General features: G+C 41.7%; 4 protein-coding genes across 26 annotated transcripts in view; all 4 read right to left on the reverse strand.

Moving 5' to 3' along the window:
* Positions 1-24,637, reverse strand: part of LOC115786625 (protocadherin gamma-C5-like) — a 365,072-nt gene that overhangs the window by 116,053 nt on the left and 224,382 nt on the right. For 2 of the 23 annotated variants that reach the window (XM_030738907.1, XM_030738882.1), the window contains exon 1: positions 6,122-8,563. The exons of 20 other annotated variants lie outside the window; for them this stretch is intronic. In XM_030738907.1, the coding sequence (XP_030594767.1) occupies positions 6,122-8,533 (2,412 nt within the window). In that variant the 5' untranslated portion in view covers positions 8,534-8,563. Of the gene's footprint in view, positions 1-6,121; positions 8,564-20,377; positions 22,918-24,637 lie in introns of those variants that run through there. One more of the 23 variants, XM_030738911.1, reaches the window with a different exon arrangement.
* LOC115786636 (protocadherin beta-16-like) lies at positions 9,777-12,434 on the reverse strand. The gene has a single exon (XM_030738932.1). It carries the CDS (start codon positions 12,171-12,173, stop codon positions 9,777-9,779), a length of 2,397 nt encoding a protein of 798 aa, XP_030594792.1. The 5' UTR covers positions 12,174-12,434.
* LOC115787066 (protocadherin beta-16-like) lies at positions 13,586-16,038 on the reverse strand. Its single transcript, XM_030739639.1, has one exon. It carries the CDS (start codon positions 15,992-15,994, stop codon positions 13,586-13,588), a length of 2,409 nt encoding a protein of 802 aa, XP_030595499.1. The 5' UTR covers positions 15,995-16,038.
* LOC115787067 (protocadherin beta-16-like) lies at positions 16,958-19,645 on the reverse strand. Its single transcript, XM_030739640.1, has 2 exons — positions 17,133-19,645; positions 16,958-16,969 (listed from the first exon to the last, which is right to left on the reverse strand). The coding sequence occupies exons 1-2, from the start codon at positions 19,536-19,538 to the stop codon at positions 16,958-16,960; spliced, it is 2,418 nt and encodes an 805-aa protein (XP_030595500.1). The 5' UTR covers positions 19,539-19,645.

Consider the following 24,637-nt stretch of genomic DNA (forward strand, 5'->3'; position numbering starts at 1 on the left):
TCCCTTTCCCTCACTCAATACAGACGAGTGAAGGCAAGAGCGGCGTGTCGACCTCTTCATTTATCTGTCACTATTCCCCTTGTTTAAGGGCACAACACATGGATGACTCTACTATCAGCACTAACAGACACATATGAGGAGACGGGCACTCCGCTAATGGAGGAGTCCTCCAGTATGTAAGAAACACGGGCATTCTGGTTCAAGTCAGTGTCTGTGGCTTTCACTGTGAAAATAGAGAAACCTGGTGTGTTGTTTTCTACAATGTAGGCCTCATATGAGGTCCTCGCAAATACAGGCGCGTTGTCATTCACATCTGAAATCTGTAAGGTGAGAATGACGCTGCTGGAGAGGGAGGGCACTCCCTCATCAGAGCAGGTCACAGTGATATTATACTCAGAGGCTCTCTCTATGTCTAAATCACGGTCTGTTATTAAGTTATAAAAATTTGCTGATATTCTTAACACGAAAGGTACACTATCACTAACTGAGCAATGAACTTTTCCATTTTCGTTGTCCTCAATATTTATCATAACGACCGTACTGAGTTTAGCATTCTCTGAAATCACAGTTGACTGTCATTATTTTAATTTCAGGCTTATCATTCACATCCTGATCATCAATAACCCTACAAGAGTCAGTGAGTCCTCCCTAGCAAGCAAATTTATTTGAAAACTTCGTGACTCTTCAAAGTCAATGTTACCAATCAAAGTCACTTCTCCAGTCTCCTTGTTTATCATGAAGACATTCCTGACATTGTCTAATGTATTTGTGATTGAATATGTTATTTTATTATTAGAGCCTTGATCTGCATCTGAGGCTGTAACAGTAGCAACAACTGTTCCTTTAGGTCAGGGGTCAGCAACCTGCGCCTCGCGGAAGTAAATTAAAAGTATCCAGTTGAAGTGCATTTTATTTTTGTCAGTTAGGTTTTTGTTGTAGTTTTAAAATGGAACATCAGTTTGATCTTGAAATATTAAAATCATTTTATTTATTTTAGTTTCTCAATATATGCGTCATTCGCGGTAACCGCTACCGGCTTCCGCCAGTATTTGCGGCTTTTCCGTGTAAACCGGGTTCAAATGGCTCTTTCCAGATTACGGGTTGCTGACCCCTGCTTTAGGAGAAGCCCTGTGAATCTCAGTGACTGTAGCTTTGTATGTTTGCTGTGTAAAAACTGGAGCATTATCATTAGCGTCTAAAACTGTAACGAGAATCTGCATTGTTCCTGACATCTGAGGCTCTCCTCCATCTACAGCTGTTAGTACGAGATATATCTGTTCTTGTTTCTCTCCGTCTAAAGGCTTCTGCAGTACCATCTCAATGTTTTTATTGCCATCTGCGTTCCTGTGCAGTTTCAGGGAAAAATTCTCGGTTGGTTTCAGTTCGTACCTTTGAAGGTCATTGGTGCCATCATCAAGAACCACAGCCCTTTTCAGAACAAATTTTGCCCCAATTACCGCTGACTCACTAATTTTAAATTCTATTTCCTTTTTCTCAAAGGTGGGTGCATTATCATTAATATCTGTGATTTGAACTGTAACACTATAAAATTCCATTGGATTCTCCAAAATGATCTGAAAATGTAAGGCACACGGCATCGTCTGTCTGCATAGCGCTTCTCTGTCGATCGTCTCTTTAACGAGGGCGGCTCCTCTTTCCCTGTTCAGCTCAATGTACTGGTCGCTGTCTCGGGTATAAATTTGAGCCTTACCTGAAGTCAGACGGCTGATTTGTAAACCCAAATCCTGTGCTATTGTGACGATGTGGTCAAGGCCTTTTTTTGTTGTTTCAGTGAATTGCTGGGACAACGCCACCGGAGGGAATTTCACCCTCCGGAAAGTATTAATTTCACGTGTAGAAATAAAAACACCTTAATAAATGCACAGGTTCGAAATTATACACTGGGACAGAGATATGGTTCTGGCTTAACACAATTTCTTTATTAACAAATAAGCATAAAATCAGAAATAAAACTGCAATAGTAAGTGCTCAATCAACCTCAAAACAACAAACAAAAATAGAAGAACCAAAAAGGTAAAAGCCAAGCTAGAGTCGATACCACCACTACATCACAGTCAGTTCCAGTATAATGTGTCAAACCGGGGTGATCTACTTAATCCAGGTGGATGCAGGGCTGGACTGGGACAAAGAAAAAAAAAAAAAAAAAAAAAAAAAAAAAAAAAAAAAAAAAAAAAAATTCGGCCCTGGCATTTTTGGCTTAGCCAGGCCGCAACTATGTCTTAAAAGCATTTGACACTGTCTTACTCTTATTCAATGTGGGCATTCCTTTTGCTAATAATACTCATACTTTTTTAGTAATGCTTAAATTACAAAGCTTTTACTTATCATTTAGCTTTTTAAAAATCTGTCATTTCACCTGTTTGAGTGCTTTTTAAAAACATGTGTAACCAGCATAGAGGCTACAAATTCAAACTACTGTGCAGCCTTTCAACACACCTTTAACCTAAATATCTAAAATGCTATGATATAACCTAAAATAAACACTTGCTGCTGATCCAACACTTCTCAGCCTTGACTGTTTGCCATTTTATCAGATTAACGTGCCGTGGCTGCCAGATTTTGAGAAGTATGCAAATACCAATAATATTGATACTAATCAATCGCCATTGCTCATCATTCTCATGTAATAGCACTAACGTTACCTCCATCACCTCAAAGTCCCTGTATTATCCTAACCTTACCTGCGGACGTACTACACTTTCCCGCTCACTCTGTCCCTCAGTTTCCAAAGCCTGCATCTCTGGCTGCTCCTCTCCCTGTCCGCTGCTGGCGTCTTCACCTACAGCAGAGCCGGCCCAATCCTTGAAGGGGCCCTAAGCAACATTTGATTTGGGGCCCCCTTCGCACCACTTCATTGTCCCCTGAACTTAACCGTTATGCATCCTAAAAAAAATTAATCAACTTTAACCCTCCAGCATTACTGTTTCAGCCTTTTCAATTCAATTTATACAGCGCCAACTCAAAAAAATAGGCACCTCAAGGCACTTTATACTGTAAGGTAAAGACCCTACAACAATTACAGAGAAAACAGTCATACTAATCTTAAAAATAGAGAGGGTGTCTGTCTCCTGAATCCAAGCTGGTTCCACAGAAGGGGGACCTGAAAGCTGAAGGCTCTGCCTCCCATTCTACTCATAATTATTCTAGGAACCACAAGTAAGCCAGCAGTCTGAGAGCGAACTGCTCTGTTCAGGTGATACGGTACTATGAACCAATGAAGAGAAGCCAATATGTGAGAAATCTGCTCTTTTTAGTCCCTGTCAGTACTCTAGCTGCAGCATTTTGGATCAGCTAAAGGCTTTTCAGGGAGCTTTTAGGACAGCCTGATAATAATGAATTACTATATTCCAACTTAGAAGCAATAAATGCATGAATTAGCTTTTCAGCATCACTGAGACAGAAATATTAGAGTGTAGCCTACTCATTAGTGTTGTTACAAATGTACAAATCTGGACACTCCGAATAGTCTCTTCTTTCATTTAGGAAATTGGCATTTGTAAAAAATTAAAACAAACCAAAAAAAGTTTCATGACAAATGTGGGTGAGCTTGGGGGCCCCCTGGTGGTCAGCCGCATATGTCGCCTATGCCTCTGGCCGGCTCTGCCTATAGCTGGAGCATTGCTATTACAGAGGACGTGGAGGCTACAGCAGCGAACATGTCTGTGATCTTTACACTTTTTGTAGCATCTACAGCGACACTCTTCAATTTCATCGCATGTAACTTCTCCGCACCTCCTTTCTGCCGCTTCGGTTTCTCCTTTAACACACGCGCTCAACACTGAAACTACTAGCGGGAGTTACAGGGCACCCCGCAGAGAAAGGGTGGGGCCGCTTTCATCCTATATCCTGATTGGTTCCATCCACTGTCTATATTGAAGATGGGCCAATGGGCCACGCCTCTGAATTGTGGGCCGGTCTCTGAAAAAAAAAAAACAAAAAACAAAAAACAAAAAACAAGAAACAAAAAAAAAACAAACAAAAAAAAAAGTACAACAGCATCGGCCCCTGAGGACGATCGGCCCACCGGGCGGTACGCCCGATTACCAGTCCAGCCCTGGGTGCATGCGAGTCCGTTAGCGAGGCGTCACAACATCCGTCTCAGGGCAGAACAGGAAGCCTTCATTAAAACGGTAAGTCGCTAGGCAAAACAATCCTCATTAGGCAAAACAGCAGGCTGGCGATAGGGGAAAATCACTGCTGTCATGGATGAAGCACGCAGCAGGAATATTATAGTGCAACAGGTGCCGATAACGCGGTTTTACAAAGCCGGGAATCCTACAAGAAACAAATTATCTTGTGACCAATTATGCTGAAACCATTACCATTTTTAAGGCTGGCGTATTGCAGTTTAAGTGAGCTTACCGGAAAGGCAGGTTTGTAGATATACCACCACGCTAAAAGTCAAGGCTCCTATATCCAGCAGCTACACTGCAATTAAATGCACATCAGTAACTGCTTGAACAAACACACACAGCCACAGCAGTTTAAAGCAGCGCCTACCTGTCGTATTCACACGAGGAATTAACACCATTCGACCGGGCTGCTCTGTTACTTCCACACTTTACACTAAACAGAGGAATAATCCAACTCGCAAGCTGCATGCCTTTATCCTAAGGGACGCCACTTTGCAATCAACCACAGGTGTGGTATGACGTCACGTAGAGAGAGCAAGCAAGAGGAGAGAGAAAAAGGGAGCGATCACTCAGTCGGTCGGCCACACTATATTACCGACTAACGAACCTTTGGTCATTTCTTCTGGTATTGTGTAGCTGACTTGTCCAGTTACCGAGCCAAAGAAAAGGAGATCAAATCACAACAGCGCAGCCCCTTTCATTGTTCTGTGCCAGTGTTTTCTCAGCGAAGCTCCACAATCTGAAAATATATTCTATTAAGTTAAACCAGTTCCTGGGTATAACATCAGTCTTCTGGCTTTATACTCCTCAAAGCAGAACGTAAAGTCTAGAGATTTCCGCCTTTAAAAGAAGATATTCTACATATTCAGAAGGTCCGCTCTTTCTCGTGGCACCCTTTCCTCGTTTTGTCGATGTATATGGGAGGCGCTGTGGTTTTACAACCCTACTCTCAGCCACCGACACTCTGGTCAACAGCGGCCGTAAGACTTCATAACGCAAAACTGCAGAAAACCACCATCAGCTATTCAGAAGACTTGCAAGCAGGAATGTCTAACTCCAAAAAATGCAATAAATCAAGAATAACAATAACAGTCCTATTCTCCAGTGCGGAGTCAACATTTCAGCATAGTTTAGGTCCAAATGTAATGTTTCATCTTTCTTAAAATCATCAATCATAAAAACGATTCCGTGAAGGGGCCACAGTAGACAAAGAGCATAAAAGAAGCAAATTTCCTGAATTCAAAATCCTGCAAAAACAAACATACAACAAACAACAACAAAGAATATAATTAAGGACTGGAAGGGTACAGTTAAGTTAAATGAGGTCGCTGTCTGCGGTCCTGAAATGAATAGAGTATATTAGACGACCAAGAGGACCGGGTGACGCTACTTTCACATTAAGAAAAACAAAAATAAAAACAAAACAAGCAAGCAAGGAAGCAAGCAAGGAAACAAACAAACAAAACAGCAAATATATCAACAACGTGTAAACTTTCAGTGAAAGTTTGTGCTCTATCTGGACAATAGAGCCGTGATTTTTGACCACTGAGGATTTGGTCGAGACTCACGACAGTGTGAGACTAATGACTGAAACTACTGATACCGATCTTGAAGCAAGTTTAATACAACATATCTTAAAGGAAAACTAGATGAATAGACAGAACGGGATTACATTTAGCAATATTTGATATAAAAATGACAAAAGAATTACAATTAAAATGGTGTGCAAGAAAACGGAATTGAAGAAGTTTAACGTATAACAACATAAAGCCCACCTTCGCGCACAAAGTAACAAGGTAAAGTAACGTGCCTTTATGACTGTATAAAGTCATCCGCGATTAAAAATGTAAAATATAGATGCCATCGGTGGTTTTGTAAAATGTCGGGATAATGTCAATAACAGACCAGGCAACAAAATTATTTTGAAGCAAAATACGACAAATGCTGAAGCGAAATTTATAACTGACCTCTAGAGGAGAGTCTGGTTCATCCAGGATGCTCTTTTCAGTTTGTATCCGCTGTATCGTCCCTGTAGAACTGGGGTCCATTATCAGCACGTTCTGACTACCAGCTCTGCCGAACTTACAGTCACTCTTTCTGGAGTCAGTCGTCCTGCACACCTCGTAATTGTACACATGGGGGAGAGTCCCTGTCCCCAAAGTGTCTGAGTAACGTGGTGGATAATATGGAATGACAGGGAGGCTTGAGTGGTACAGGATGCGAGACTGTCTCCACCTGTAGACTTTCACTGATATAATAACCACTAAACACGTGATGAAAAGGAAGGAAACTACAGCCAGAGCCAAGACTAAGTAAAAAGTCAGGTTGTCATTGTACTCCTTGTCATGCGTGAAGTCAGTGAACTCCGACAGCACTTCCGGGAAGCTGTCCGCCACCGCCACGTTAACAATGACTGTAGCAGAACGAGAGGGCTCCCCGTTGTCCTCCACTATAACAGTCAGTCTTTGTTTGACAGCATCTTTATCAGTGACTTGGCGGATAGTTCTTATTTCTCCATTCTGTAAGCCCACTTCAAACAGCGCCCTGTCTGTGGCTTTCTGCAGTTTATAGGAGAGCCAGGCGTTCTGTCCAGAGTCCACATCAACAGCCACCACTTTGGTCACCAGATAGCCCACATCTGCTGAACGAGGCACCATTTCAGCCACCAGAGAGCCACCCGTCTGGACTGGGTACAGAACCTGAGGTGGGTTGTCGTTCTGATCCTGAATCATTATTTTCACAGTCACGTTGCTGCTGAGCGGAGGAGAGCCTCCATCCTGCGCTTTGACGCGGAACTGGAAATCTTTGATCTGCTCGTAATCAAAAGAGCGCACTGCATGGATGACTCCACTATCAGCACTAACGGACACATATGAGGAGACGGGCACTCCGTTAACGGAGGAGTCCTCCAGTATGTAAGAAACGCGGGCATTCTGGTTCCAGTCAGCATCTGTGGCTTTCACTATAAATATAGAGAGACCTGGTGTGTTGTTTTCTATAATGTAGGCCTCATACGAGGTCCTCTCAAATACAGGCGCGTTGTCATTAACATCTGAGATCTGTAAGGTGAGAGTGACGCTGCTGGAGAGGGAGGGCACTCCCTCATCAGAGCAGGTCACAGTGATATTATACTCGGACGCTCTCTCTCTGTCTAAATTGCTGTCTGTCATTAAGCTGTAAAAATTATTTGTTGATGATTTTAACATAAACGGAACATTTTCGCTGATAAAGCATTTCACGTTCCCGTTGTCTCCTGAATCTAAGTCCTCAGTGTTTATCATTGTAACGACCGTACTGACTTTAGCATCCTCTGATATCACAGTTGACTTTGACATTATGTTGATTTCAGGTTTATTGTCATTTACATCGAGAACATCTACAATTAATTTACATGAATTCGTGAGTCCACCCTCATCACTCGCACCTATATTTATTTGGAAGCGTTTCGACTTTTCGAAGTCAATGTTGTCCATTACGGAAACGTCGCCCTTTTCTCTGCTTACTTCAAACATTTTCCTGACATTGTCTAATGTATTGGTGATTGAATATGTTATTTTCCCGTTAGAGCCTTGATCAGCATCTGAGGCTGTCACAGTAGCAATAACAGTTCCTTTAGGTGAATTCTCAGTGACTGCAGCTTTGTATGTCTGCCGTGTAAAAACTGGAGCATTATCATTAATGTCTAAAACTGTAATGAGAATCTGCATTGTTCCTGACATCTGTGGCTCTCCTCCATCTACAGCGGTTAACACGAGAGATATCTGCTCTTGTTTCTCTCTGTCTAAAGGCTTCTGTAGTACCATCTCAACATTTTTATTTCCATCAGCGTTACTTTGCAGTTTCAGAACAAAATTATCAGTCGATGTCAGTTGATAGTTTTGAACCGCATTAATACCGACGTCAAGATCCACAGCCCTTTCTAGTAGAAATCTGGATCCGGTCGTTGCTGATTCGCTAATTTTGAATTTCATTTCACTTTTTTCAAATGTTGGTGCATTATCATTGATATCTGTGATCTGGACTGTAACAGTGTAAAATTCCATAGGATTCTCCAAAATGATCTGAAAATTTAAAGCACAAAGCGCCGTCTCTGTACACAGCGCCTCTCTGTCTATTCTCTCCTTGACGAGGAGGACTCCTCTTTCTCTGTTCAGCTCGATGTACTGGTCGCTATTTCTAGTATAGATCTTAGCTTTTCCTGATATTAAACGTTTAATTTCTAAACCTAAATCGTGGGCTATATTTCCAACTAACGAGCCTCTAGACATTTCCTCCGGAATAGAATAACTGACCTGCCCGAAACCGGAGTCAACTGAAAGGAGATAGATAAAGAGCAGTACTTGCCGATTCATTGTCCTGTCAGTTTTTCTGCACACCATGGATACCCAGTTAGTATATAGTCCACAAAACAAAAGCAACACATCAGTGTAAAAAATCAAATCTAAATTCCAGTCAATGAAAGCAAATCTGTCCCAAATAGTAATCTTCTTTTAATTATCCTCCTCGATCTGAATCGTTAGAGGTCCGTGCGTCGTGTTCCCTCTGTGTAATGTAACGTGGGAGGTTCTGCTACAAACACAGTCTGGTCAACAGCGGCCCTAAGAGTCCACACCATATAACTGCAGAATACCATCTAAAATACATCTTCAGGACAACTTCCTCTCAAATGTGTGCAAAAATATTGACATCAACCTACAAAATCCTGAGTAATATCATACAGATTTAAAAAAAATGCGCTCAGGAATTTATTGTGTTTAATCTCTAGTCTCACACTAACAGTATATTTTCCAAAAATGCAGTAACAAAGAATGTGAGATTGAGATTTTAAAGGTCAAAGAAGAGTTAGCGTGCATAAGACAAGCCAGCTGACCGACTGAAAAAGGAGTTAATCGGAAAAGCTTAAGTGTTCTTAAGTACAGGTAATTGTGGGGAACAACGTGACTATTACAAAAAAACAGAACAAAACAAAAAAAATTGTCTATACACGGTGGAAACACGACAGAATATTCAACATGTGGCCATGAGGCAATATCAACAATTATGACGACTATTGCTGTCCGTGGTTCTGAAGTGAAACTAATTAACATATGAGGTATATTAACACTCATTAGATATGTTTAAGATTTTTTTTTAAATGAAAAGTAATTTATCACGCATTAGACTGCTGTTGTGAAACCAATGCATCAGATTTTGAGGGTGGTGATAAAAAAATTACATAAACGTTAAAAGTCGGTTTGAAAAATCCAGTATAAAAACCTAGTGCCACAGTGAAACATGTCTCTTAAAACAAATAGATTTTAGCATTATATCTTACATTTAAAAACATAATGGATACAATGCAACTGTGTTAAAACGGTCTAACCTCTAGAGGAGAGTCTGGTTCATCCAGGATGCTCTTTTCACTCATGCAGCAGGTTGCAAACCATTTGTTACAATATCTTCTTAGTGCATTTTAATACAATTGCTATCTGTCCTACAGAAATTTAGCAACACTTCAAAAAGAGACTTTTAAATCCCAATCAAAGGAGCTATCCACAATATGTGGTTCTGATATTCTTTAATGAATTACTATGGGGCAGTTAAACCCATAAATATTCACAGAAATAGGTTATCATCAATATTTCAGGACCTCACCTCTAGAGGAGAGTCTGGTTCATCCAGGATGCTCTTTTCACTCTGTATCCGCTGCATCGTCCCTGTAGAACTGGGGTCCATTATCAGCACGTTCGGACTAAAAGCTCTGCCAAATTTACAGTCACTTTTTCTGGAGTCAGTCGTCCTGCACACCTCGTAATTGTACACATGGGGGAGAGTCCCTGTCCCCAGAGTGTCTGAGTAACGTGGTGGATAATATGGAATGACAGGGAGGTTGGAATGATACAGGATGCGAGACTGTCTCCACCTGTAGATTTTCACTGATATAATAACCACTAAACACGTGATGAAGAGGAAGGACACAACAGCCAGAGCCAAGACTAAGTAAAAAGTCAGGTTGTCATTGTACTCCTTGTCGTGTGTATAATCAGTGAACTCCGTCAGGACTTCAGGGAAGCTGTCCGCCACCGCCACGTTAACAATGACTGTAGCCGAACGAGAGGGCTGCCCGTTGTCCTCCACTATAACAGTCAGTCTTTGTTTCACGGCATCTTTATCAGTGACTTGGCGGATAGTTCTTATTTCTCCATTCTGTAAGCCCACTTCAAACATCGCCCTGTTTGTGGCTTTCTGCAGTTTATAGGAGAGCCAGGCGTTCTGTCCAGAGTCCACATCAACAGCCACCACTTTGGTCACCAAATAGCCCACATCTGCTGAACGAGGCACCATTTCAGCCACCAGAGAGCCACCCGTCTGGACTGGGTACAGAACCTGAGGTGGGTTGTCGTTCTGATCCAGAATCATTATTTTCACAGTCACGTTGCTGCTGAGCGGAGGAGAGCCTCCATCCTGCGCTTTGACGTGGAACTGGAAATCTTTGATCTGCTCGTAATCAAACGTGCACATTGCACTGATGATTCCACTATCAGCACTAACGGACACATATGAGGAGACTGGCACTCCGTTAATGGAGGAGTCTTCCAGTATGTAAGAAACGCGGGCATTCTGGTTCCAGTCAGTGTCTGTGGCTTTCACTGTGAATATAGAGAGACCTGGTGTGTTGTTTTCTACAATGTAGGCCTCATATGAGGTCCTCTCAAAGACAGGCGCGTTGTCATTAACATCTGAGATCTGTAAGGTGAGAATGACGCTGCTCGAGAGGGAGGGTACTCCCTCATCAGAGCAGGTCACAGTGATATTATACTCAGACGCTCTCTCTCTGTCTAAATCGCTGTCTGTCACTAAGCTGTAAAAATTACTTGTTGATGATTTTAAAATAAACGGAACATTTTCGCTGATAAAGCATTTCACGTTCCCGTTGTCTCCTGAATCTAAGTCCTCAGTGTTTATCATTGTAACGACCGTACTGACTTTAGCATCCTCTGATATCACAGTTGACTTTGACATTATGTTAATTTCAGGTTTATTGTCGTTAACATCCAGAACATCTACAATCAACTTACAAGAGTCTGTTAGTCCTCCATCGTCAGTAGCACGCAGATTTATTTGAAAATTCCGTGACATTTCGAAATCAATGCTCTCAGTTAATGAAACTTCACCCTTTTCCTCATTTATATGAAATAATTTCCTGACATTGTCTAATGTATTTGTGATTGAATATGTTATTTTATTATTAGAGCCTTGATCTGCATCTGAGGCTGTAACAGTAGCAATAACAGTTCCTTTAGGTGAATTCTCAGTGACTGTAGCTTTGTATGTCTGCTGTGTAAAAACTGGAGCATTATCATTAGCGTCTAAAACTGTAATGAGAATCTGCATTGTCCCTGACATCTGTGGCTCTCCTCCATCTACAGCGGTTAGGATGAGAGATACCTGCTCTTGTTTCTCTCTGTCTAAAGGCTTCTGTAGTACCATCTCAACGCTTTTGCGGCCATTCGTGTTACTGTGCAGTTTTAGAACAAAATTATCACTTGGTCTTAATTCGTACTTCTGGAGATCATTAATGCCAACATCAAGATCCACAGCCCTTTCTAGGTCAAATTTTGCCCCTGTACTCGCTGATTCGCTAATTTTGAATTTCATTTCACTTTTTTCAAATGTTGGTGCATTATCATTGATATCTGTGATCTGGACTGTAACAGTGTAAAATTCCATAGGATTCTCCAAAATGATCTGAATATGTAAAGCACAAAGCGCCGTCTCTGTACACAGCGCCTCTCTGTCTATTCTCTCCTTGACGAGGAGGACTCCTCTTTCTCTGTTCAGCTCGATGTACTGGTCGCCATTTCTAGTATAGATCTTAGCTTTTCCTGATATTAAACGTTTAATTTCTAAACCTAAATCGTGGGCTATATTTCCAACTAACGAGCCTCTAGACATTTCCTCCGGAATAGAATAACTGACCTGCCCGAAAACTGAACCAACAGAAAAGAGCCAGATATACAGCAATACTTGCCGATTCATTGTTCTTTCAGATTTTCCACCCAACGTGGATTCACAGTCAACTTATATTCCACAAAACAGAAGCCATAAATTCCGACGTCAAATCTCAGATTTAAATTCCACTCAGTGAAAGCGAATTTGTTACAAATAGAAATCTTTCTTCTTTTAATTGTCCTCCACGATACGAAACCTTCGATCTCTGTGCTTCGTGTTCCCGCTGTGTAATGTAACATGGGAGGTTCTGCTACAAACATGGTCTCAGTCCTCAACAGTCTGGTCAACAGCGGCCCTAAGAGTCCACATCATAAAACTGCAGAATACCATCTAAAATTCATCTTGAGGACAACTTCCTCTCAAATATGTGCAAATTCGATGACATTAACCTACAAAATCCTGAGTAAGATCATACAGATTAAAAAAATGCTGTCAAGAATTTAATGTATTTAATGTCTAGGCTCATTGTATATTAAAAAAACAAAACAAAACAGTAACAGAGTGTGATGTTGAGATCTTAAACTTGTAAGAGGATTTAGGGTGGATAAGACAATTCAGCTGACCGACATAAAAGGAGAACAAGTTTTCTTAAATATAGAACAATTGTGAAAAAAGTGAAGATGAAAAGAAGTATTTATATTGTGGTAAAAGCACTGAATATTCAACACGTGGCCATGCGACTATATCAACCATACTACTAATGTTGCTGTCGGTGGATCTGAAGTGAAGAAACTTTACATGTGAGGTATATTTTTTAGATGCGTTAATGATTTTTTTTTGTAATGAAAAGTCATATATCAGGAATATTATTGTTGTTGTTGTAAAATTAACGTATTAGGTTTAGAAGACGGTGATTAAAACAATAACTAAACTAAAAAAGTCTGCAAGGAAACCAGTCCACCGTGTGGATGCCACTCCCTGCCTGCCCTGGAATGGATACACATGCAGATACGCATGCAAGTTGCATGTTTACGAGCGGGGGGGGTATCTTATTTCAAGCCACTAAGTCATTACCACTTTGTTCTTGATTAGCAGTCACATCAACAGTGCTACATCACCAGATTATATAAGTAAAAGAAAATACGAGACAGACGACACAATAGGGGTGTGTGTGTGTGTTTGTGTGTGTCTGTGGTGGTGGGGGGTGCATAAATAATATCAGCAATCTAAGTTGTAGGTTTAAACTAAAATATGCCCCCTGCTGGTACTGCAACGTCAACATGCAACTTGTATGCTTGTCGGCATCCGCGTCCATTCCACGGCTAGGACAGGCAAATTGTGACATCCACACACTGGACCGGCGTGTCTATTACGCGCCATGGTGTGATACTGGTTTGACATACCATAGATCCACGTGGTAGCATTAATCTTTAAAAAAAAAGATTTTAGTATTACAGTATCTTTTGCACTTAAAACAGCTTTGACACACTGAAACTGTGTTAAAATGGTCTAACCTCTAGAGGAGAGTCTGGTTCATCCAGGATGCTCTTTTCACTCTGTATCCGCTGCATCGTCCCTGTTGAACTGGGGTCCATTATCAGCACGTTCTGACTACCAGCTCTGCCGAACTTAAAGTCACTCTTTCTGGAGTCAGTCGTCCTGCACACCTCGTAATTGTACACATGGGGCAGAGTCCCTGTCCCCAGAGTGTCTGAGTAACGTGGTGGATAATATGGAATAACAGGGAGGTTGGAGTGATACAGGATGCGAGACTGTCTCCACCTGTAGATTTTGACTGATATAATAACCACTAAACAGGTGATGAAGAGGAAGGAAACTACAGCCAGAGCCAAGACTAAGTAAAAAGTCAGGTTGTCATTGTACTCCTTGTCATGCGTGAAGTCAGTGAACTCCGACAGCACTTCAGGGAAGCTGTCCGCCACCGCCACATTAACAATGACTGTAGCCGAACGAGAGGGCTGCCCGTTGTCCTCCACTATAACAGTCAGTCTTTGTTTGACAGCATCTTTATCAGTGACTTGGCGGATAGTTCTTATTTCTCCATTCTGTAAGCCCACTTCAAACAGCGCCCTGTCTGTGGCTTTCTGCAGTTTATAGGAGAGCCAGGCGTTCTGTCCAGAGTCCACATCAACAGCCACCACTTTGGTCACCAGATAGCCCACATCTGCTGAACGAGGCACCATTTCAGCCACCAGAGAGCCACCAGTCTGGACTGGATACAGAATCTGAGGGGGGTTGTCGTTCTGGTCTTGAATAATTATTTTTACAGTCACGTTGTTGCTGAGTGGAGGAGAACCTCCATCCTGCGCTTTGACGCGGAACTGGAAATCTTTGATTTGCTCGTAATCAAAAGAGCGCACTGCATGGATGACTCCACTATCAGCACTAACGGACACATATGAGGAAACTGGCACTCCGTTAATGGAGAAGTCCTCAAGTAGGTACGAAACACGGGCGTTCTGGTTCCAGTCAGTGTCTGTGGCTTTCACCGTGAATATAGAGAGACCTGGTGTGTTGTTTTCTACAATGTAGGCCTCATATGAGGTCCTCTCAAATACAGGCGCGTTATCATTTACATCTGAGATCTGTAAGGTGAGAATGATGCTGCTGGAGAGGGAGGGCACTCCCTCATCAGAGCAGGTCACAGTGATATTATACTCAGAGGCTCTCTCTCTGTCTAAATCACTGTCTATTACAACAGTAAAGAAATTATTTGTCGAAGATTTAATCGTGAAAGGAAGATTTTCTTTTAAAATACACAATACCTTTCCGTTTTCATCTGAGTCTGGATCTTGTATATTGAGCATTGTTACGACCGTTCCTGGTTTCATGTTCTCAGACAATGTGTTTGATTTAGACATAATATTAATGGATGGAGGGTTATCATTTTCGTCTGTCACTTCCACAATCACTTTACATGCATCAGAGAGTCCCCCCTGATCTGACACCTGGACATCTAGCTCGTAAAGTCTCCTTTTTTCATAATCTATATTTTCCGTTAGTGTCAATACTCCACTGTCAGCATCGATTTTAAAGAGATTTGCCGCGGCGGATTTTGGAATCATGTATGTGACCTTTCTGTTATCTCCTTTATCCACGTCAGTAGCACTTACAGTAGTTATTATAGTCCCAATAGCAGCATTTTCTTTAACACTTTCTTTGTATTCCGTTTTTAAACAAACGGGTGGATTGTCATTTACGTCTAACACCGTAATGCTAATCTGCATTGTCCCTGACAGCTGTGGCTCACCGCCATCTAGAGCGGTTAGTGTTAATGACAAATGTTCATGTTTTTCTCGGTCTAACGGTTTCTGTAAAACCATTTCGACGTGTTTGATCCCCTCTCCTCGGCTGATGGTTTTCAAAACGAAATTATCACTGGGATTTAGGGTGTAGCTGTTCAAACCGTTGACACCAACGTCGTTGTCGATAGCTTTTTCTAAAACAAATCGAGCTCCAGTAAGAGCTGATTCGGGAATTTCATATTTCATCTCACTTCTCTCAAATGTTGGAGGGTTGTCATTTATATCGGTGATTTCAACCGTCACGGTGTAAAACTCCATTGGATTTTCTAGGATCAATTGAAAATGGAGAGCGCAAGGCATTGTTTGACCACAAAGCGTTTCTCTGTCTATTCTATCTTTAATAACGAGCACGCCTCTTTCTCGCTTCAGGTCTATATATTCTTCAGTGTTGCCAGTATAAATTTGAGCTTTACCGGACGTCAATCTTTCCACTCCTAATCCTAGATCATGGGCTATATTACCTACTAAGGCTCCCTTATTCATTTCCTCGGGAATAGAGTAGCTGACTTGCCCCTGTACTGCACCTAGAGATAGCACTGAGATAAACAACAGCACCTGCCATCCCATCGTTCCGATTACCATGTCTTTGAAGAAAATTTAGAAAATCATCTGTTTCTTCGACTCAGGTTCCAATTTGGACGAATAAATATAAATGTGCGGTCCCAAAAATGACAATGATCCTATTTTATCGAACAAAGGAATTCCATCGTGCAGCCCTGGCTCCTGCTCTTCGTCGCAATCCCCACTCCTAACTCTGCTACAAAAGCACACTAATTTCCAATGTAATATGCTGACGTATAGGGGAGGTTCTGCAACAAATGCACCCTCGGAAACTCAGTGGCTAACAGCGTCTCTCTCTGTTCAATGGCCTTAACTGCATGGTGTCTTTGTGCAGATTCACAATAGAGCCATTTAATATACAGAGTGTTTAAATAATAAAAACGGACTGCATGTTGTGGAATTTGAATTCCAATCGTAAACATAAATTCAGTTTTTCTACAATATTATTAAAAAAACACAAAATATAAATAAGATAATGAAGCATCCACGCAGTCCCCCCAAAACACGCGCGCTTACACGTATGCAGCTGCATATATTAAGAGGGAATACCCCCCCGCACACCTTTGGCACATAGCTTATGATCACTTGCATTCCCCATGGTGCTGGATTATCAAGCACACACCACAAAGTGGCTAATTTCAATTCCATTATGCTTTTGATTGTGAATCTGTAAAATGACAACATAATCAAACAATCTGGGTGCCTGTGAAATATAATAATTACAGCCTAAAACTTAGAAAAAAAAACTGTAATAATACAAAGAGGGAAGTGCATGAGAGAGAGAGAGAGAGAGAGAGAGAGAGAGAGAGAGAGAGGGAGAGAGAGAGAGGGGAGAGAGAGAGAGAGAGTGAGAGGGAGAGAGAGAGAGAGAGAGAGAGAGGCGAGAGGAGGAGAGAGAGAGCAGAGAGAGATAGAGAGAGGGAGAGGAGAGAGAGAGAGAGTAAGAGAGGGAGAGAGAGAGAGAGAGGTGCGCAATTTTTCAGCTCAATTTCTGACCTGGAAAAAAAAATTTTGGGGGGCAGACATTTTCACAGCAATAAAGAAGAGTGACCTGGGCCTCTCCATGGTGCTGAACGTAATATATTGTTAAATGAAAAGATGAAAAGCATAAATAAATAGACAGACAGTAACAAAGGCAAAGCAGATTATCCCAGCCAACCTCTAGAGGAGAGTCTGGTTCATCCAGGATGCTCTTTTCACTCTGTATCTGCTGCATCGTCCCTGTAGAACTGGGGTCCATTATCAGCACGTTCTGACTACCAGCTCTGCCGAACTTAAAGTCACTTTTTCTGGAGTCAGTCGTCCTGCACACCTCGTAATTGTACACATGGGGCAGAGTCCCTGTCCCCAAAGTGTCTGAGTAACGTGGTGGATAATATGGAATGACAGGGAGGCTGGAGTGATACAGGATGCGAGACTGTCTCCACCTGTAGACTTTCACTGATATAATAACCACTAAACACGTGAGGAAGAGGAAGGAAACTACAGCCAGAGCCAAGACTAAGTAAAAAGTCAGATTGTCATTGTACTCCTTATCTTGTGTATAGTCAGTGAACTCCGACAGCACTTCAGGGAAGCTGTCCGCCACCGCCACGTTAACAATGACCGTAGCTGAACGAGAGGGCTGCCCGTTGTCCTCCACTATAACAGTCAGTCTTTGTTTGACAGCATCTTTATCGGTGACTTGGCGAGTAGTTCTTATTTCTCCATTCTGTAAGCCCACTTCAAACAACGCCCTGTCTGTGGTTTTCTGCAGTTTGTAGGAGAGCCAGGCATTCTGTCCAGAGTCCACATCAACAGCCACCACTTTAGTTACCAGATAGCCCACATCTGCTGAAGGAGGCACCATTTCAGCCACCAGAGAGCCACCAGTCTGGACTGGGTACAGAACCTGAGGGGGGTTGTCGTTCTGATCCAGAATCATTATCTTCACTGTAACATTGCTGCTGAGGGGAGGAGAGCCTCCATCCTGCGCTTTGACGTGGAACTGGAAATCTTTGATCTGCTCGTAATCAAACGTGCACATTGCACTGATGATTCCACTATCAACACTAACGGACACATATGAGGAGACTGGCACTCCGTTAACAGAGGAGTCCTCCAGTATGTAAGAAACACGGGAATTCTGGTTCCAGTCAGCGTCTGTGGCTTTCACTGTGAAAACAGAGAGTCCTGGTGTGTTGTTTTCTACAATGTAGGCCTCGTATGTACTCTTCTCAAAAACAGGCGCGTTGTCATTCACGTCTGAGATTTGTAAGGTGAGAGTGACGCTGCTGGAGAGAGAGGGCACTCCCTCATCAGAGCAGGTCACAGTGATATTATACTCAGAGGCGCTCTCTCTGTCTAAATCACTGTCCGTTTCAAGGTTAAAGAAACTACTCGATGCCGGCTTTAATGAAAAAGGAATATTTTCATTAATGCCACATCGAATTTTTCCATTTTCACCGGAATCTATATCCTGAACATTTACCATTGTGACAATCGTTGTGGGTTTAGAATCCTCTGGAATTACATTTGTCTGTGACATTATATTAATAACCGGTTTGTTATCATTAATGTCAACAACTTCAACTGTAATTTTACATGAATCTGTCAGTCCTCCTTCATCACTTGCTTGCACATGTATTTGATAGTAACGCGCCTTTTCATAATCTATACTACTTTTCAAGATTAAATCGCCATTTAATTCATTAATTTCAAATATGTCTCTTACATCTGCAACGGTGTTGGAAATTGAATACATTATGTTAGAATTTGACCCTTTATCAGCATCAGAAGCGCTGACCTTGGTTATTATTGTACCTTTAACGGCATTTTCGGGTATTGAAGCTTTGTAAACTGTTTTTGTAAAAACAGGTGCATTGTCGTTTACATCGAGCACTGTAACATGTATCTGTGCTGTTCCAGACAGCTTTGGTTCCCCTCCGTCTACCGCAGTTAACACTAGAATCATCTCCTCTTGTTTTTCTCTGTCAAGAGGTTTTTGTAAAATCATTTCAACTATCCTTTCTCCGTCTGGCTGATCTTTCAGTTTCAAAACAAAATTCTCGGTTTTTGTAAGAAAATAGCTCTGCAGACTATTCATGCCGACATCCGGATCTATAGCCCTCTCTAACAAGAATTTCGATCCTATTACAGCGGATTCGCTTATTTTAAATTTCATATCAGACTTTTCAAATATTGGACTGTTATCATTTATATCTGAAATTTCTACAACAGCAGTGTAAAATTCCATCGGATTTTCTAGAATAACCTGAAAATGCAAAGCGCAGGGCATCGTCTGTCCACACAACATCTCTCTGTCGATTTTTTCCTTAACAAGGAGGACTCCCCTTTCTCTGTTCAGCTCAATGTACTCTGCGCTGTCGCCAATAAAAATCCGAGCTTTGCCCGATGCCAGTCTTTTACTGTCTAATCCTAAATCCTGAGCAATGTTACCGATTAATGACCCTTTTGCCATTTCCTCCGGAATGGAATAGCTGACCTGTCCGACAACCGATGTTAGAGACAGAACGCAGAAAAACAGTAGCACTTGCCCCCTCATTGTTCTGTCCGGCATGTCCATGTAAATAGAATCCTACAGTAGTCGTTTTTCCCTCGGAAAGAAAACCCGCTGAATGTCCGTCATATGCTCTAAAACGGAAGTAATGAGTGAATTACATGTTACCGCTGCAGTCGTTATGGATAATGACTCTTTGTTTCGTGTGTGCATTTTGTACTGCGTGTCTGCTGTCCTCCGATTTAAGAAAAGAAAATAGATCATGGGGGAGGTTCAGCTGAAACATGCCGTACAGCTAACACACACTGGTCAACAGCGGCCCTAAGAGTTGAATTTAATGTACTACACAAATCTATTAAAATAGAAAAGTACAGAAGCCTAAAAAGACAAAACGAGTAATATTTAAAACCAAAGTTAAGACGTGAAATTCATAAGGAAGAACTCCACCAGAAATCAACCATAAGCATTTTTGCCTTTCAAGAAACTGTTTTAAATGTTTGTCAAATACAAGTCAAAAGATACGTTGTTTTTCCATTTTACAAATACAAATAACGACGAATGGTTTAAAACTCTTGGATGTCCACTACTGGCGAAATGATCAGCGAAAACTACTAATGATGTTTTTAACACATTGTCCTAAATAATATATAATACCTTAGAGATTTACTGAAAGAAAATCTCTAAAATGCAGTGTAAAATAACTAAAAAAACAAAACAAAAAACTAGAACAATAGTGCCCTGTTCCTCAAAAGTAGCAGGGCATTAAAACTGCAATCAGTGGAACTGTTCATAAGTTGTGGTTCTGAAAGTACCCCGTGGAATATCAGACAGAAGCGGGTCAAAGTGGGGCTACTGTGAAAAAAACAAGAAAAAGTAAAACCACAATAATAAAAAAAATATCTTACATCTAGAGGAGAGTCTGGTTCATCCAGGATGCTCTTTTCACTCTGTATCCGCTGCATCGTCCCTGTTGAACTGGGGTCCATTATCAGCACGTTCTGACTACCAGCGCTGCCGAACTTACAGTCACTCTTTCTGGAGTCAGTCGTCCTGCACACCTCGTAATTGTACACATGGGGGAGAGTCCCTGTCCCTAACGTGTCTGAGTAACGTGGTGGATAATATGGAATGACAGGCAGGCTGGAGTGATACAGGATGCGAGACTGTCTCCACCTGTAGATTTTGACTGATATAATAACCACTAAACAAGTGATGAAGAGGAAGGAAACTACAGCCAGAGCCAAGAGTAAGTAAAAAGTCAGGTTATCATTGTACTCCTTGTCGTGTGTATAGTCAGTGAACTCCGACAGCACTTCCGGGAAGCTGTCCGCCACCGCCACGTTAACAATGACTGTCGCCGAACGAGAGGGCTGCCCGTTGTCCTCCACTATAACAGTCAGTCTTTGTTTGACAGCATCTTTATCATTGACTTGGCGGATAGTTCTTATTTCTCCATTCTGTAAGCCCACTTCAAACAGCGCCCTGTCTGTGGCTTTCTGCAGTTTATAGGAGAGCCAGGCGTTCTGTCCAGAGTCCACATCAACAGCCACCACTTTAGTCACCAGATAGCCCACATCTGCTGAACGAGGCACCATTTCAGCCACCAGAGAGCCACCAGTCTGGACTGGGTACAGAACCTGAGGGGGGTTGTCGTTCTGGTCTTGAATAATTATTTTTACAGTCACGTTGCTGCTGAGTGGAGGAGAGCCTCCATCCTGCGCTTTGACGTGGAACTGGAAATCTTTGATCTGCTCGTAATCAAAAGAGCGCACTGCATGGATGACTCCACTATCAGCACTAACGGACACATATGAGGACACTGGCACTCCGTTAACGGAGGATTCCTCCAGTATGTACGAAACACGGGCATTCTGGTTCCAGTCAACGTCTGTAGCTTTCACTGTGAAAACAGAGAGACCTGGTGTGTTGTTTTCTACAATGTAGCCCTCATATGCGCTTCTCTCAAAGACAGGCGCGTTGTCATTCACGTCTGAGATCTGTAAGGTGATTGTGACGCTGCTGGAGAGGGAGGGCACTCCCTCATCAGAGCAGGTCACAGTGATATTATACTCAGATGCTCTCTCTCTGTCTAAATCACTGTCTGTTTCTATACTGAAAAAGTCATTCGATGTGGAAGAAACTGAAAATGGAATGTTCTTGTTAATATTACACTGGACTTTTCCATTTTCGCCTGAGTCTGGATCTTGAATATTTATAATCGTCACAACAGTGCCAGGCAGAATGTCTTCTGCTATTATGGTAGACTTTGACATGATATTTATGGCAGGCACATTGTCATTTGTATCAAGTACTTCTACTACAACTTTACTAGTATCGGTTAATCCTCCTTCATCACTGGCCTGGACATGTATTTGATATTGTCGCTTCTTTTCAAAGTCGGTGCTTCCGACCAATTTAATTTCACCAGTTTCTCGGTTTACGTCAAATATTTCTGACGCATCATCCACGGAGTTTAGTATTGTAAAGGATATCTTTCCATTGGATCCTTCGTCCAAATCAGAGGCACTAACTGTCATTAGTACAGTTCCTTCGGGTGCATTTTCTCTTAAGGTGGACTTGTATATTTTTTGAGTAAAAACTGGGGCATTATCATTACTATCAAGCACATTTACATTTATCTGAACTACTCCGGAGAGCTGCGGATCACCACCGTCTACTGCTGTCAACACAAGCGACAAATGATCCTGTTTTTCTCGATCTAAAGGTTTTTGCAAAACCATTTCTACCAGCTTAGTTCCATCCGCTTGATTCTGCACCTTCAAAACGAAGTTATCAGTGGGCTTTAGCAGATAACTTTGAAGGCCATTTACACCGACATCGAGATCTATTGCTTGTTCGAGCATAAATACAGTTCCTGTAATAACTGACTCACTTATTTTGAATTTCATCTCACCTCTTTTAAAAATCGGGGCGTTGTCATTAACATCTGTCACTTCGACGGTAATGCTATAAAATTCCATTGGATTCTCTAAAATAACCTGGAAGTGTAAAGCACAGGGTCCCGTCTGCGCACAGATCGCCTCTCTGTCTATTTTGTCTTTGACGAGGAGGACTCCTCTTTCTCTGTTTAACTCAATGTACTCTGCGTTGTCTCCGGTATAAATACGAGCTCTCCCTGATTTCAGTCTTTTTATATCAAGCCCCAAATCTTGTGCAATATCACCCACGAAAGAGCCTTTCGGCATTTCTTCTGGAATGGAATAACTGACCTGCCCAGTCACTGAGCTGAAACAGAAAAGCAAGATGAAAAGCAGCACTTGCCGTCGCATTGTTCTCAACGTCATGTTCCAGCGAAATAATATTCCTGTAAAAACGGAATCCACTTCAAAATTAATCCTGCTTATATCCTCATGTTGTGTGTATATCTTTTTCAGATCGTAAATTGGAAATATAAAGTAACACCACCCGTCCAAATTAACGTTTAAATCTCTGGTCTTCGTGTTCTTTACTGCGCAATGTGTCTTTCTCTCGTTCTGTATCATAAATGATGGGGGTGGCACTGCTCATTTCGTCTCCTGAATAACACAGGATGGTCAACAGCGGCCCTAAGAGTTCTACTTGCTGAACTACAGAATACAATGAGGAAATAAAAATGATTACTAGTAGTTTCTGTGTTAAAATGACTGAATTGCTTTAAATCGTTAGTTTCTTTCATATTATTATTATTATTATTATTATTATTATTATTATTATTATTATTATTATTATTATTATTATTATTATTATATTTTATTGTAACAGAAAAATACAAATAAGCTAAACTAATAAACGTGGACTGTTTCGAATTGTGAAAGCCCCTCTAAACAACACCTGCTCATATTTCATAAACTGTCTTGAAGTAACACTGTAATTAACCGTTCCAGACGAAACGAGCAGAGGACCTCTCCTTGGTGCTGAAGAAGAAAAACTACAATTGCAACTACGGCAAAACAGGAACACACAATCCAGCCTTCCAATTTCTAAACTACTGATGAAACAGAAAACCACAAACATAAGTAGGAGTCTGAGGCCAGCAAGTCTTATTATCCGGTATTGAATTATAAAAATATTCCAAACATTACTTACTTCACTAACGAAAAACAGAAGATGGGTTATTAACTGAATTAGATTGCATTTGCATTGAAAGTATGTATAAAACAATATATAGGCAAGTAGAGCTATTACATTTGAAAAACAATGAAATACAATAGATACAACACAGACTTTTAACAGGTGGCAAAGCCCCACCGGTCAATATTAAAGAATAATGAAGGCCGTGTGTAATTCATGGATATATATTACTGTAACATTATTGTTTCTGAAAGTCTAACCTCTAGAGGAGAGTCTGGTTCATCCAGGATGCTCTTTTCACTCTGTATCCGCTTCATCGTCCCTGTAGAACTGGGGTCCATTATCAGCACGTTCTGACTACCAGCGCTGCCGAACTTACAGTCATTCTTTGTGGAGTCAGTCGTCCTGCACACCTCGTAATTATACACATGGGGGAGAGTCCCTGTCCCCAGAGTGTCTGAGTAACGTGGTGGATAATATGGAATGACAGGGAGGTTGGAGTGATACAGGATGCGAGACTGTCTCCACCTGTAGATTTTGACTGATATAATAACCACTAAAAAGGTGATGAAGAGGAAGGAAACTACAGCCAGAGCCAAGACTAAGAAAAAAGTCAGGTTGTCATTGTACTCCTTGTCGTGTGTATAGTCAATGAACTCCGACAGCACGTCAGGGAAGCTGTCCGCTACCGCCACGTTAACAATGACTGTCGCCGAACGAGAGGGCTGCCCGTTGTCCTCCACTATAACAGTCAGTCTTTGTTTGACAGGATCGTTTTCAGTGACTTGGCGGGTTGTTCTTATTTCTCCATTCTGTAAGCCCATTTCAAACAGCGCCCTGTCTGTGGCTTTCTGCAGTTTATAGGAGAGCCAGGCGTTCTGTCCAGAGTCCACATCAACAGCCACCACTTTAGTCACCAGATAGCCCACATCTGCTGAACGAGGCACCATTTCAGCCACCAGAGAGCCACCAGTCTGGACTGGGTACAGAACCTGAGGGGGGTTGTCGTTCTGATCTTGGATAATTATTTTTACAGTCACATTGCTGGCGAGGGGAGGAGAGCCTCCATCCTGCGCTTTGACGTGGAACTGGAA

This window comes from Archocentrus centrarchus, chromosome 10 (genome assembly GCF_007364275.1).
Source record: "Archocentrus centrarchus isolate MPI-CPG fArcCen1 chromosome 10, fArcCen1, whole genome shotgun sequence".
Classification (NCBI taxonomy): Eukaryota; Metazoa; Chordata; class Actinopteri; order Cichliformes; family Cichlidae; genus Archocentrus; species Archocentrus centrarchus.

Excerpts from the sequence above, each read along its gene's own strand:
- LOC115786636 (XM_030738932.1), bottom strand. The coding sequence starts at position 12,173 with ATGAATCGGCAAGTATTGCTGTATATCTGGCTCTTTTCTGTTGGTTCA.
- LOC115787066 (XM_030739639.1), bottom strand. The coding sequence starts at position 15,994 with ATGGTAATCGGAACGATGGGATGGCAGGTGCTGTTGTTTATCTCAGTG.
- LOC115787067 (XM_030739640.1), bottom strand. The coding sequence starts at position 19,538 with ATGGACATGCCGGACAGAACAATGAGGGGGCAAGTGCTACTGTTTTTC.